The sequence below is a fragment of the Watersipora subatra genome, chromosome 2, assembly GCF_963576615.1.
Source record: "Watersipora subatra chromosome 2, tzWatSuba1.1, whole genome shotgun sequence".
NCBI lineage: Eukaryota > Metazoa > Bryozoa > Gymnolaemata > Cheilostomatida > Watersiporidae > Watersipora > Watersipora subatra.
In genome coordinates this window covers 23,780,675-23,795,991 of record NC_088709.1, presented here as the reverse complement: position 1 = coordinate 23,795,991, position 15,317 = coordinate 23,780,675, and the positions used below count along the sequence as shown (strand labels likewise).

The following is a 15,317-nucleotide window of genomic DNA, read 5'->3' as shown; positions in this document are numbered from 1 at the left end:
TGGTTCATCAGGGTTCATCAGAGTTTAACAAAACTATAGTTGTTGGCCTACATAACATATGTAATATTGACAGAATTTATAACGACATGATCGATACATTAGATCGATAAAAAGAAAGTGATCGGGTCTGTCAAAAAAATATCACCGACTCAAGGAAAGCTGGATCTGAAAGATCAGTCCGATTGTGACCAAAGGTACCAGCATTGTCACAAATCAATAAATGTGGTGAATAATATGATTACATATAGGACTGGATCATCTATTGTTGCTACCAACTTTGACGCATCATTCATGAAACTGCTGCAGATATCACTTTAGCACTCATCATTGCTCTGAATAAGGTCTCGTGTATCAGACTAAAATACTGATCATTCAAGATGCAATAAACCAACAGACAAACATTTCTCTTTATTTCTGCTAAATTAATCATAAAAAATAATTAAATTTCTATTATGGAAGGCTAAATGAATTATGTTCTTTTGAGTCATGTCTATTTCAAATTTCCTTCATTATTACTACTCTTCTTATTCACCGCAGTACCATTTTAATTCTGTTACAGATATTGACTATAAAGGGGAGCCACATTATGATTTAGAACATAACCCTGGAGGGCCTCTTACACTCTCTTGTGAAGTGCTGACCAACTCTAATTCTAACCCTACCTATATACAAGTGGTCATGCGGTACTTGTTCAGATGCAGATGTGTCTGATCAGCTGGTAATTTCTATGAACTCTCGTCAGGATGGTCAAACAGAACAGTTCGTCTGTAATGCATCCATTGAATGTGAGTAGCCTCATTGTGCATCACGCACATTTTCATTTTGAATTATGTCTTTCTGTTGGTAACTCATTGCTTGGAGTGCAATGGAGTCTCTCATACTCTCTTGAATGCGGTGTTGAACACAAGCTGTTCCCACATCTATTTGAAATCTTTGAATCCTAATACTTTGTGTGAAAATAACTTTTTGCACTTCACCACTTAGCATAAAAATCAAAGAACTACAAAGCACTTTTTAAGTTGTCAGATATACTATTCTTATCATCAAATGCTGTACATTTGAAGAGTATGTTGTTGCCATTACATGATAATTATTCATTTAATACTTATTGAAATATGGTTATCAATAGCGTAGTGACTAGTATAATATTATTGTATGGGATTTAGTAAGATTAGTCTAATGATGATTGGCTGAAGATCATTTGATTCAAATCTTATTGGTCCAATGGACCAATTCGTCCGAAGGCATTCCGTCTCTGGTTCATTCATAACACCATTTGGTCTAATGACGATTAGTCTAAAATTGATGTTAAAACAAGGATAGAAATACTTAAATTACAGACTTGTATTTAGTACAACTAAGTTGAAATAGCAGCAGTTCTATTTAATTAAATGTAATTTCAGGTATTTTTGCTGTACAAATGAATCTTAAGATTACAATTTGGAGATGAAAAATGAACATGGTAAATGAGGTTATAGTTATACCGCTAGCTGAAAATTTTAGATTAGGTGCCATTGCTAGTAGATACATGTTTAGAGATCGTTATTGTCCTCGCTAAAATCAGTTATATAAACCTTGAATATATCATTTTCCTTTTCATCTGTGTACATGATGTGAACAGATAGCTAGCCATCTGCAGCAAGCTTTTCTCCTAGCAAGCTATTTTCCGGATAGCACCGTTTTAGACACAGGAGACTCCATTTCGGCGTAAATTATTCCTAGAGGCAGAGTTTGATCGACTGTATATTTGGATGTGTTAGTTTTAGACCAATCATGTTTTTGGTCCGATCATATCGTTAGACTAGTTGGTAAAGTAGACGGTCAAAAACATAAATAATCCATTTCAGGAACATTTACGCTATAGGGGAATTTACATTACAAAAACAGTAAAATACATGTAAATTGACTAATCCATTCCAAGATATTTTCAAACCCTTTCCTTTAGCTATTCAAAAACCAAAAACATGACTTGACGTCTCTAATGTGTGGACTGTACTGTAACTGCAGCCTTATTAGTTTGGATTAACACTTTTTCTCTTTTTTACGATCAATCTCCTTGGTGTTATAGACTATGATTGCGGTAATTTAGCAATAAGTTGATTGGGAGTGCACATCTTTGACGTTCATCTACAATGATTTGCTTATTTTTTTCTAAAAGGCAGTCTATTCTGCAATGTAAAACTAATAAAAAATATTTTGTGCATCTACAATAATGCAAAGCAACAAAATCTTTTGACTATAAAAAGCGGTTCTACCAGTTTGTGTATCAGTATCTGTATCCATGGGTCAAGGTTACGATAAAAGGTAACTTTCGACAATACTCCAGCTCGTGACATTTAGATTGGTAGACTATCGCTGTAACACCTGCACCAATCAATCGTCGTTGTATTTATGAACAATTGCGCAGCTATCCTATTCTCCTTTTGTTGACGCATTTAACGACCTATTGCGACAAATTAGAATGTTGCGAAAATTATATATTACTAGATACAACGCTATATGAAAGTTATATATTAATAGATACAACGCTATACGAAAGTTATATATTAATAGATACAACGCTATATGAAAGTTATATATTAATAGATACAACGCTATATGAAAGTTATATATTAATAGATACAACGCTATACGAAAGTTATATATTAATAGATACAACGCTATACGAAAGTTATATATTAATAGATACAACGCTATATGAAAGTTATATATTAATAGATGCAACGCTATATGAAAGTTATATATTAATAGATACAATGCTATACGAAAGTTATATATTAATAGATACAACGCTATACAAAAGTTATATATTAATAGATACAACGCTTTATGAAAGTTATATATTAATAGATACAACGCTTTATGAAAGTTATATATTAATAGATACAACGCTATACGCACTGTGTTTTTTCTTCCGCAAGTGCGGAACCAGCTATGCCATTCCGACTTCCGTCTAGTTTTGCAAAAAATCTTTAAAAGCGTGTTTCATGATGTTGAAAAGTTTAATTTTTCTTATGGATAGCAGTTTCACACACAAAAGACTTCGTTTTAGCACAACTTACTCCTAACAGTAATTAGATCAATCGTATATTTAGCCAAGTTTTTCATAGAACTTCGTAACTAATTTCATTGTTGCACACTAGAAAAGTATCAAGCTGGTGCATATTTGCAGCTTTTTCATTGGTATATTTTATTCTTGCATACAAGCTGCCACTTTGAACTAATGTTCACATAAAAATAATGAATGGTATTGAGACGATGATATAATGTTGTTATCAGCAAACTCCTTGTAGTCGTGGATTCAATCATCATCACTTGGAATGTGACATGGACATTGGATGTAACCATACCACCAATGACAACTGCAACAAAACCGACCGTGTCTGCTGACTTGACTCCTGGTGCTATTGTTGGAATAGTTATTGAAGGAGTAGTGCTGATAGCAGCTGTAATCATCATCATATTATGCTGCAGGAAGGGAAGAGGTAATGTCATAGTATGTGATTGTGGATGCGTCTATGGACATCATCATGATGTGGTAGCGAAGTGAGTGTGGATACATCTATGGACAGAACCATTGTGGGCTAGAGAAGTATGTGAGTGAGTTTACTTTTAGAGCCAGAACTATTATGTGGTAGAGAAGTAGGCTATGTGAGTGTGGATACATCCAAAAAATATGTAAGTGTTGATACATATATAAGAACAGACTCATGATGTGGTAGAAGACTATGCAAGTGTGGATAGCAAGCGCAGCATCATTATGTTGTAGAGGAGAATGTGTGTGTATGTGCGTGCGTGGATACATATAGAGGCAACCTCTATATATGATGGGGGAGAATGTGAGAGTGGGTACATCTAGGGACAGTATCATTAGGTTGTGGAAAAGTATGCATGTATGGATATTCCTAGGAACCACATCCTTTTTGGGTAGAGGAGTATGTGAGTGTGGATGCATGAGGATGCATGCATCACCATATTGTGGAGGGGTATTTTGGTGTGGATTCTTTTGTGGACAGATCATTATATGGTGGAAGAAAGTTTGAGTGTTGATACATCTATGAACAGCATTAAAATACCATAGGGGGTGTGTGAGTATGGATTCATATAGGAAGAGCATTTTGTGCTAAAGATATATGCTAGGGTGAATGAAGTTTGGTAACAAGTTTGTGTGAAAATAAATATTTCTTCATGAACAGCACCAGAGAGTTATGTGAGATTAACTATCGCTTCCCAGGCGCCTTCATGTTATCAGGGTTGGAAAAAACCACGGTTTTTATGAAGAAAACAGGTTTTTTTGGGTTTAAACCGGTTTTTATGGTTTAAACCGGTTTTTATGGTTTTTATAGTTTTACCAAGATTTTTGCAATTTTAAGTTTAATTAACATCACTTACTATAGCTGCATGATTGAGTATTGAACATACATATGTGGAATCATCTGTTAAAGATGGTACTGTGGGAGTTGTTATGGGAAAAAAGAGAGAAAACATATGGAAATTTTAGAATGAGTCTTAAATCAAACATGATTTATGAAATACAGAGCAGAAATCTTATCACATAAAGTGAATATTTTACATACAGCTCTATGTATAAGTAGGAACTTTAATCCAAGTGATTTGTCATGTGGTAGTGTAGAGCAGAGCATAATGCAGATGCATTGCTAGTGTTTGGACCAGTGGCAGATGACTCAACTTCTATCATCTGAATACTAGCATCACTGTCTAAATTGGTGTTGTCAGTTTGACATCTTGCTACGTGAGCTTCAAGCCTATCTGCGTGACCTTGCGTTACGACAGCACACCTATTACATTTTGCCTTAAAACCTTTAAATTTTGCAGTTCGAGTGAAAAACTGCCAAACGGGATCCTGTTTGCGAGGCATCTTGGAAATTTGAGACACAACTTTAACTTTTCAAAACACAAAAAACTTGATAAACTGAATTCTAACAATCCAACTACTTTGGCTTGTGCCCAATAAATGGAATATTAGTTTGCAAACTTGAAGCTTTTGCCCAAAAGGATTTTATTGTTTTAATTTCTAATCGTAAGTAATCCTTTCTCACTGGCCAGACTTGAGAAAGTATTCATTCATTATTAGAGACGATGATTGGATTAGATTTCTCATGGTTTTTATATTTCATCAATAAAGAGATCATTATATCACTTGATAAAACCAATTGAAAATGAAATTCACTAATTCATTGTTGTGCTAGGTTTTCATGTAGTTTCAACTTGAGCTCTGCCATCAATTTACTGCTGTGTCCTAAATAAACTTCCACAGCTGATAATTACATATAATTGCATTTCTACCGCACATGAACCACTAGGAGCTTAAAATATTATGTTTTTCACAAAAAATAATGAAAAAACCATAAAACCCGTTTTTTTTGGGCTGGTTTAAACCGAGTTTAAACCACTCGGTTTAAACCATTGGTTTAAACCGAGCCAACCCTGCGTGTTACAGTAAAAAGAATTTATGTAGAGGGATACTTCTTTGGTGCAGCTCTTATGGGTGCCAGTGGTATATGTCAAAATAAATACTGCTGCAGATAACCTCTATGGCGTATCAGAAAGGAATTTGAGGGTAGAACATGATTATCCGATGATATTTTTTTGTTGCATTCCAGGAGCCGGAGAAGGTACAAAGAATCCAGCACACAGAGAAGTACTCGTTGTTAGTGACCGAGTTACTATCCATGATACTACTAACACTGTACCTGTATATGAAGGGATGAGAAGAGATCCAACTGATCAAGTCTACAGTGTTGTTAATACTTCTAGTGAGTCACAAACACCTCACTATGCTAATGTTGAACCTGCGTATGAAATGACCAAGAGGAAGTCAGCTGACCATGTTTACAGTGTACCTCATTAATCTTGTTAAGATAATCATCCATTTACATCACTGTGTTCACGGATTACATGTACCAATACATGTTGGTCTTCCTTCTTTTTAAACAGATACTTTCTAAAGAGATTACTAGCTAGCATTTGTTCATCTCATTTATAGTTTTTTTTGTGTTTTTCATCTCATAGGATGTATTAAACTATTTATGCACTTTTTATATATGCATGAGGCAGCTTAATTAATGGTCGCTCATACTTATAGCAATATGTGAAATTTTACTTTATATTTTTCAGCATTATCCAAAACAATGTGGACATACGTATCTATAAAGAATTATTGTAACAATCTAAGCTACAGCACTTACAAATGCATATCTTTTCAAATTGATAATATTGACAAAGGTGCCGTTTTAAATCAACTAAATATGACAAAACGTTTTTTGACCATTTGTATTTATTATTTTCCATCATCGTATTAAACATCTGAAATCAGTGACATATCTTCTACTATATATATATTTATTTAAAAATATACCAGGATAAAATTTTAAGCATATACTCAATTGAGATTTCTCTTTGTAATTTAAAAACAGCCCAGAGTAAATAGGCATAACAGTTGTGGAAGGCTTAGTCTTCCAAATAATCCTTATGTCATTAATAGGTGTGCCTGATTTATTAAAAACAATTCTGCAAAATACTTCACAGCACTGTTAACTGTATAGTTAACAAATTTCTTGTTGTTGCTCAACAAGCTGTTTTGCAATGTGTGCAAACTGCAGGTAAAGAAACTCATTCAAGTTGTGGACGTACTAAATTAATAGGAAAATTGAAAGGGCAATGCTAACGGAAGATACGGTAAACATGGTGGAGAACATATAGGTTGCTTGCCTCAAACCTGATTTAAAGAACTATATATTAGTCAACTTACATTAAACCTAAAACAGGTTTTCCTGTGATGAAAATTCAAATTGTCATGATAAAGTAACTTTGTGAATTACAATGTATGCAGTTAGTCCGTGAATTGCAATCTATATATACATGTAGATATACATTTCTTACATGTAGTTTCGCAGAAGGACAGACGACAAACATGTCGTCTGCAAAGGATAGACAACAAACACCTGTCCTTTGCAGACGGCAGGCGTCAAACTTTGAGAAATGTTTGACAGACATCAAACGACAGACGTTCCGTATTGCAGAAGATTTTATCTCAGACCCTCCTGATCACCAGTCTGATACCTTACCAATTCAGCCATACGATCTTGATGGATTCATTAGGCGATATAATTCGCTATGTGGGAGAAAATACGCTATTGTTTTCCGTCACGACACAAAGTGATGGCGCAATGTCATGAGAAGCGGTAGCTCTTATTAGTAAGCTTACTCAAATTATCCATTGCCGATGAGCCAGGCTAATAGCAAGTGGCAGGCAACTCTCATTACCTCTCATTGTTTTAAGCTGATTTTTAATACTCGGGCAGCGCCGGGTAACACAGTTAATATATATATATATATACATCTATATATATATATCAAAGTTTGTGTCTGTTTGCATGTCTGGATTCGAAGTCACGAAGATCGCAACCACAGGTTCGTAATCCAAATGTCTAACCACGAGTCTACGAAGGCTCTTCTCATTCATAACTCTTACTATATACAGTATACACCCTTTTCCCAATTTCACATGCTAAATGGTGTATTAATTGAAACTATGAACTCTATGAAACATGATGCTTTTTCATGTTTTCGTGAACTTCTTTTTCAGGTTTTTTTGTAAGGTTCCATTGATATATCTTTTCACGCGGAAAATTGTATTATCTTGAGTAAAATAGCTTCTACATTTTCTCTCCGTTCGGTCAGACAAAAACAGTACGATATCTCATATTCACATTTGTACTAGTATCGAGAGGTACCAGTATCATTGTATTTAAATTTTTGATGGATAGCTTCTGATGGAACAGTAACCCTTTTTAATACATACACACTTCTATACATGAATTGTTATTATTATTTCAACATATTCAGGATTTTTATTTTGTTTTCTCAGCTCGTATCAATTGTATCATTACCAAATCATCTTTTATTTTAATTATAGCAAAACAGACTCAATTTAGCTATTACTTGCTAAATATCTTACGTTCACACTTGTATAGTTGGTTTTTTTGTTTCCTAATTTATTTAACCTGCATAAAAAAAAATTTTCATGGTATGAAGTTTGAAAGTAACAGTTGTCTGACAAAGTTTGAAAATCTTTGCAATTGTTTTACTTTTTCTTTTAATTAATATAAACTGCACAAAACACTTTTCTGATGATATGAAGTTTGAAATTTAGAATGTTAAGTGTTGTTATATGTTAACTAGAAATAAGTTTTCTGTGCAAAGACCTTTATTACCTGGGCATTGCTGAGCATTTATCTAGTGCATATACATGTATATTGCATTTCATGGATTGACTGCATACATTGTAACTTACAAAGTTACTATGTTCTGCCATTTTAAATTTTCCTCACTGCAAAACCTGCTAAAGATTTATGGTAAGTTGACTAGTATAATTATGGTTCTTTGATACGGATATATATAATATCTATATAGGTATATATAAATCTCAAAGTTGTCCGAGCGTGTACTTGTGTAGTTCAGTATGTCCAGTTATTACTATCAATATATTGGAATGAAGAATCCATACCGCATAAGATTTTATCTCAGAACTTCCGTTTGCCAGGACAATACCTTACCAATTTAGTTGCGCGAGATTGATGGATTCATTGGGCGTTATATGTTGCTAAGTGTGAGAAAATATGCTACTGCTTTCCAATACAACGCAACGACATTCTATACATTAATAGGAGCCGTAGATAACTAGCTTACATAAATTAGCCACTGGAATTGTGCCAGGCTAGTGGACCGTGGCATTATTTATAAGCTGAGTTTATAAATGTAGCGTTGCTATTATTGTTTATAAATCAATTTTTATAACCATGCAGCGCCGGACATATTACAACTAAGGTTTTGGTGTAAAAACTACCAACACACAAACAAGAACAGAACAGCTCATAAAACCTTTATATTGTGTGTTAAATTGGAATAGTGCAGAGCCTGTCATGCGGTTGATGATGCAGGAATAATGATTTTTTTCAAAGACATGGTAAACAATCTATCACCAAGCATTTTCACTATTTGCTACTACAAAATAAAACTAAGAAATTAAAAGGTTTGGATAAACTTCAATAGAGTTTTCATATTTCATCCACAACTAACAAAAAGCAAAGCGCCTAATTTCGACTTGATGAACTTAGTCAAAAAGCATTACAGTGAAACATAACTTGGTTTATACTTTTTTGGGTCATTTTGATTGTGTATGCTAGCAATAGTTAACAGTTCACAATCAAGCTGCTTTACTGGTTGTGGTACAATGTTAATTGTCTAGACAATTAAAATCTTAATAAGTATTACTTACCCTTGTGCATAAAGATTATGCATAACAACACTGAAATTTGAAAAATAGACTTGCTGTGTTTTGCCAAACAAAGTAACAGTGTTCTAGCACTTTTGATCTTCTATTTTTATCGGCAAATGTAGCAAATATATGAAGTTATGTAAAACATTGATTTTCAAATTTATATACAATGCATTTCTAAGTGTTGGTGTGGAGGTGGGTCCAGCTATAGGTATTAAAATCTTGGAAATAAAATTCCATAAACTCAAGGACTTGAACTCATAGATCTAGCGATGGCAAATTTAAAATCCAAGCACTCGACCACTGAGCCATACCAGCCATCATTATGGTGAATGTTCTCATACACACTACAACGTATGCTATACCACGCTAATTATTTTAGCATTGTGCCCACGCGTTACGATGCCCCTATTAAGAAATATTTTGGGACCCGAGTATATGCAACATGATGCTTCTTCGTCTTTTTTTCATTAGGGCAAATTTGTTCCGCCCCACGGTATTAATTTATCTCAAACCTAAAATTTGGCGATATTTGTAGTGATCATATAATGTACGTTACTAAAAGATATATGTCGCTGAACTCGCCATGGCAAGTTATTCGTAACCATTATTCAGTATATCGTTACAATAAAAATGATTACAATAAAAATTTATAATTAAACTTTTGTTAAAAGTTTGAAGTTTACTAAAATACATACTAAAACTTCCTTCAAGTATGTGTTTAGTAAGCTAAATTCATTTAAGTTAGATTCAGCGTTTATGTTACACATCTGTCTCAAAGATAAGAACTCTCCACGTAGTACATTGTAATGTTTTATTGCGGATCATAACCACAAAATGCACTAAAGTCATTGTAGGTACCTATAGCTACTAAGGTTAACATAGTATTTAGTACTATTTTTAATGATGATGATTTTTATCAGGGGAGTTCATTAGATGATGACTATGGGTTTTTATACCACTCTATGTACGTCTATAGCCTACAATATTTTTGCATGTCAACAATGAATTGAACTGAAATCATAATTGTATACCAAATAATTTTTTATTGCAAATGTAGCCAAATAGACTATATTTAGCCATTACTTGCTAATGGTTTTACATTTAAACGCCTTTACATTTATACTTTTTGTCCTAGTTTATTTCAACGAAACACTTCTTTGAAGTTACGAAATTTTAAACTTACAGTTGTTTAAAAACCTTTACAGTAATTTTATTTATTTTTACATCAGTTGTCCTGCACAAAACCTTTTTCTCATGATATGACGTTTTAAAGTTACAATTGATTGACAAAGTTTGAAAACTTCACAGCTGTTTTTATTTTCTCTCCTAATTTATTTCAACTACACTTCTCTCATGATATGTAGTTTGAAAGTTAGAATGGCAAATTTTGTAATACGTTAAATACAAATCAATTTCTGTCCAAAGAATTTCTGTCCATCTGGTATTATATATATTATATATATTATATATATATAAGTTGTTTCCTCACCCCGGTTAACCCGTATGGGTGGTACTTTCTGCTATAACTCGGGTTTCCTACCAGAGACCTGGGAGTTTGAGCACTCGCCTCAAGATCTTAGCTGTTTCCAGTAGCTCACTTTTCTGCAACTCACCTGAGTTGATTGCTGTTGGTATTTGGGCAAGCCACATTTTATGCGCCGGTGTTATTGCGCCCAGTGCCCCAATGACTACTGGAATTACAGTTGTTCTTACATTCCAGCATTTTTCAATCTCTTCTCCAAGAGGGAGATATTTCTCTACCTTTTCTTTTTCTTTGCTGGCTATATTGTAGTCATTGGGTACTGCTATATCTATTATAGTAGCCCTCTTGTTCTCCTTGTCTACCACCAAACAAGGAGGTAGACAAGGAGAACAAGAGGCACATACATATATATACATATATATATATACATATACATATATACATATATATATATATATATACTCATGCTACAGACAGTACTGTTTCGGCTATTGAAGCCTCATCAGTGCAGCTCAGAGCTTAGGCAAGGGACACAAATCCCATTACCAATGAGAGTTGACTTCCTGCCACAAAACAACTAAGTTGCCTCGCAGACTTTAAGAAAGTCAATGTGCTGGCACCAGAGTGCTCAAATCACAAAAGTGATGAGCTTTGCACAAAGGCTAGTAGTGCCGCACCTCTCACAGAGTGCTCAACCAAACCGAAGTAAGGGAGCATATACTCATGCTACAGACAGTACTGTTTCGGCTATTGAAGCCTCATCAGTGCAGCTCAGAGCTTAGGCAAGGGACACAAATCCCATTACCAATGAGAGTTGACTTCCTGCCACAAAACAACTAAGTTAATAAGGTTAATAAACAACCATAATAAGGTGCGACCTTATTAGCCTTTGTGCAAAGCTCATCACTTTTGTGATTTGAGCATTCTGGTGTCAGCACATTGACTTTCTTAAAGTCTGTGAGGCAACTTAGTTGTTTCGTTGCAGGAAGTCAACTCTCATTGGTAATGGGATTTGTGTCCCTTGCCAAAGCTCTGAGCTGCACTGATGAGGCTTCAATAGCCAAAACATTACTGTCTGTAGCATGAGTATATATATATATATATATATATATATATATATATATATATATATATATATATATATATATATATATATATATATATATATATATATATATATATATATATATATATATATACTCATGCTACAGACAGTAATGTTTTGGCTATTGAAGCCTCATCAGTGCAGCTCAGAGCTTTGGCAAGGGACACAAATCCCATTACCAATGAGAGTTGACTTCCTGCAACGAAACAACTAAGTTGCCTCACAGACTTTAAGAAAGTCAATGTGCTGACACCAGAATGCTCAAATCACAAAAGTGATGAGCTTTGCACAAAGGCTAATAAGGTCGCACCTCTCACAGAGTGCTCAACCAAACCGAAGTGAGGGAGCATATACTCATGCTACAGACAGTACTGTTTCGGCTATTGAAGCCTCATCAGTGCAGCTCAGAGCTTTGACAAGGGACACAAATCCCATTACCAATGAGTAAAGATATGTAATATATATATATACATGTATATATATACATGTATATATATATATACTTGTATATATATATATACATGTATATATATACATGTATATATATATATATAATATATATATATATATAATATATATATATATATATATATATATATACATGTATATATATACATGTATATATATACATGTATATATATATACATGTATATATATATATACTTGTATATATATATATATACAAGTATATATATATATACATGTATATATATACATGTATATATATACATGTATATATATATATATATATATATATATATATATATATATATATATATATATATATATATATATATATATATATATATATATATATATATATATATATATATATATGAGTATCAATAGCATAATTAATAGCATCAGAACTACATTCTGATTCAAAGTCATTAAGGTCTAATCTGATCCATTGTTTTCAGATTTGTCCATAATGTGGTTTACAATCTTACCTAAATGGTACCGTGATAGCAGCCACTGTTATGGCATGTTCTAGCTTTGAAACGCTAAAGGCGTCTTTAAAACTTAAAAACCTCATGTATGTTTTCTCACTTCAAAACTTTACAGTTTTGTTTTAAACTTTTAAGGCAAAACCATAAAAATAATTAATAAGAGCACCTCACTAATATTTCATAATGAAAATGGTTCCTTGTTTAACTCGGTTTGATACTTTGCTAAAACTGAAAAACGGTTTAACAAAAATTCTGAGGTTAACAGCATAAATATCTATCCACCTGAAAGAGAGTGTAAAATAAAGAGAGTGTAAAATATAGACATGAGCATCTCGCCGCCTGGGGACGGGTTAAAATTATCTTCCCAAAAATTTAATGAGCTGGTCAAAAAATAAAAGGCTACCCTTTATCTTTACTTAAATGCCATCTCTAAGTAGACCCACTATATGGAAAGGATTAAAAAATCGACCACCCTGGCAGGCATTCAAATAGAGATTTTACAGTAGGTTGTAATTAAAGTTTCATAAATGATTGAAATGTGCAAGACTCAAACCCTTGGCGCTAGACTTGGTAGGTTATGACTCTACTTCCTGCACTAATCCAACCCATTTCTTAAATTGCTGTATAAGCTTCCCTATAATATAGGCAGCATTTCACGGCATTATTCTCACACGATGAAGAGTTATAAGGATAAACTGCCAGAGCTCTTTATATTACCTACAGTTATTTCTATAGCATTATATACATGTATGTCACACAAGTTAGATGGGCATAGCTTGATAGCTGCAATTCAAAAACGCATCAATCTAAGTTCTAGAACATTTTACTGTTTCATTTTTAATATTGAGTTTTTTGGCAAATAGGATTTAAACTACTACAATCAAATCAGAGCGACCCTCTACCAGGCCAAGCAGAAACTGACGCTTTCTAATAGTTGCTGAGGCAGTGTATCCCGCATCTTAGCATCACTAAATGAGTGGTTTAGATGGCACCACTATAATACCACTTATTAGCAGGTATTATTTGTACAACTCATGATGCGATTTTATTAGCATTACTTATACAAAGATATTTATCTTGATGATTTATAATAAAATATCTAGATGTATGGCGTAACTGCATGGTGCAATGAGTGTACAACTCCAGCTTTTAATTGCTGCTACACCACAAGTGGTACTAAACTAATACCACTGCTTGAGCAGTTTTAAACAATGCTATAATTATGTTGCTGCATTCTAGACATTTTATAATAAATCATCAAGATAAATATCTCTGTATGAGTGACGCTAATAAAACCACATCATGAGTGGTACTAATAATACCTGCTAATAAGTGGTATTAGTGGTGCCACCGGCTAAACCACTCATTTAGTGGTACTAAGATGCGGGATGGGCTCGCTGAGGCGCCGTTGATAATTAGGCACACATTTTTACACAACCAGTGTACTCTCTATCACAGCCAATAACAGAGTGTCTATATACCAGCATAACTTTTTGATCCAAGCTGTCCAGTTACTAAGGAAGATGCGTTATAGGTGGATAAATTTATTATAGTATCGTAGTATTTCACACCACACCAATTAAACTTCAACTGCCCTTCAAATGCATAAACAACTGTTTATATAAGTAAGCAGAAGCAAACTCAATATTGGTTGAAGCGGTTGAAAAGGGCTCAAGCAGTTGAAACGTTGGACAATTGAACTTTGAACCTTGGACTTTCCACTTGAAAAACTTGAAAAAAATTCGGAGGATCAATGACCGCCCACAAGAAAAGATAGAGTCTGTTTTACACTTCCTAACTAAACAAGTGGTATAGCAAAATACCATCGCATAAAAGGCTGAGAAAACATCTCTACTATTTTTTGTAACTGTAAATCGACTTGGATACAGTCAATGTATGATAGCTTCACTTAGATCAGGGGTTCCCAAACTTTTTTCATTCAATTCCCCCTGTTGCCGTTTCATAAATTTGATTCCCCCAAACTTTAACTCACATGACTCAAAACGACTGATAAAAATTATAATCCCACTTTATTTTACTTATTTAAACATATAACAACATAATATATATTTTTAAACAGCATGCATACAACACACAACAATACATGACCTTCGGCGTAGCAGTGAATTGGTTTATGACTAGGTTAACTTACTATCCAATCAAAATGTGGATAGATGTGTTCACGTATATCTGAGTTCTGACTAGTAGCTCATTATTAGCAACTTGTGTTATAGATAAAACCAAATTGTTAAATGATGAAACCCAAACTCACACGGCACAACAGGACATAAACTCAAAATTTATCAAATCAGACACCTCTCTGTTCCCCCCTTGTGTATTCAAAATTCTCTTTTGGGAGTAATTCTTCCCTGGTTGAGAATCTCTGACTTGGATTGTCGTGAAAATTTAGATTTACCTGATATCCTTTTTAAGGGTCAAGTGATCTATTTGGAAAACTATAGTTAACATAGCAAA

General features: G+C 33.7%; 1 protein-coding gene across 2 annotated transcripts in view; it reads left to right on the top strand.

Annotated features, from left to right (window-relative positions):
- LOC137387674 (uncharacterized) overlaps window positions 1-6,378 on the top strand; it is a 32,182-nt gene extending 25,804 nt beyond the window's left edge. For both annotated transcript variants that reach the window (XM_068074160.1, XM_068074161.1), the window contains exons 6-8: window positions 560-785; window positions 3,294-3,485; window positions 5,625-6,378. In XM_068074160.1, coding sequence (XP_067930261.1) covers window positions 560-711 — 152 coding nt within the window. In that variant the 3' untranslated portion in view covers window positions 712-785; window positions 3,294-3,485; window positions 5,625-6,378. The remainder of the gene's footprint in view (window positions 1-559; window positions 786-3,293; window positions 3,486-5,624) is intronic.
- The last annotated feature ends 8,939 nt before the right edge of the window (window positions 6,379-15,317 follow it).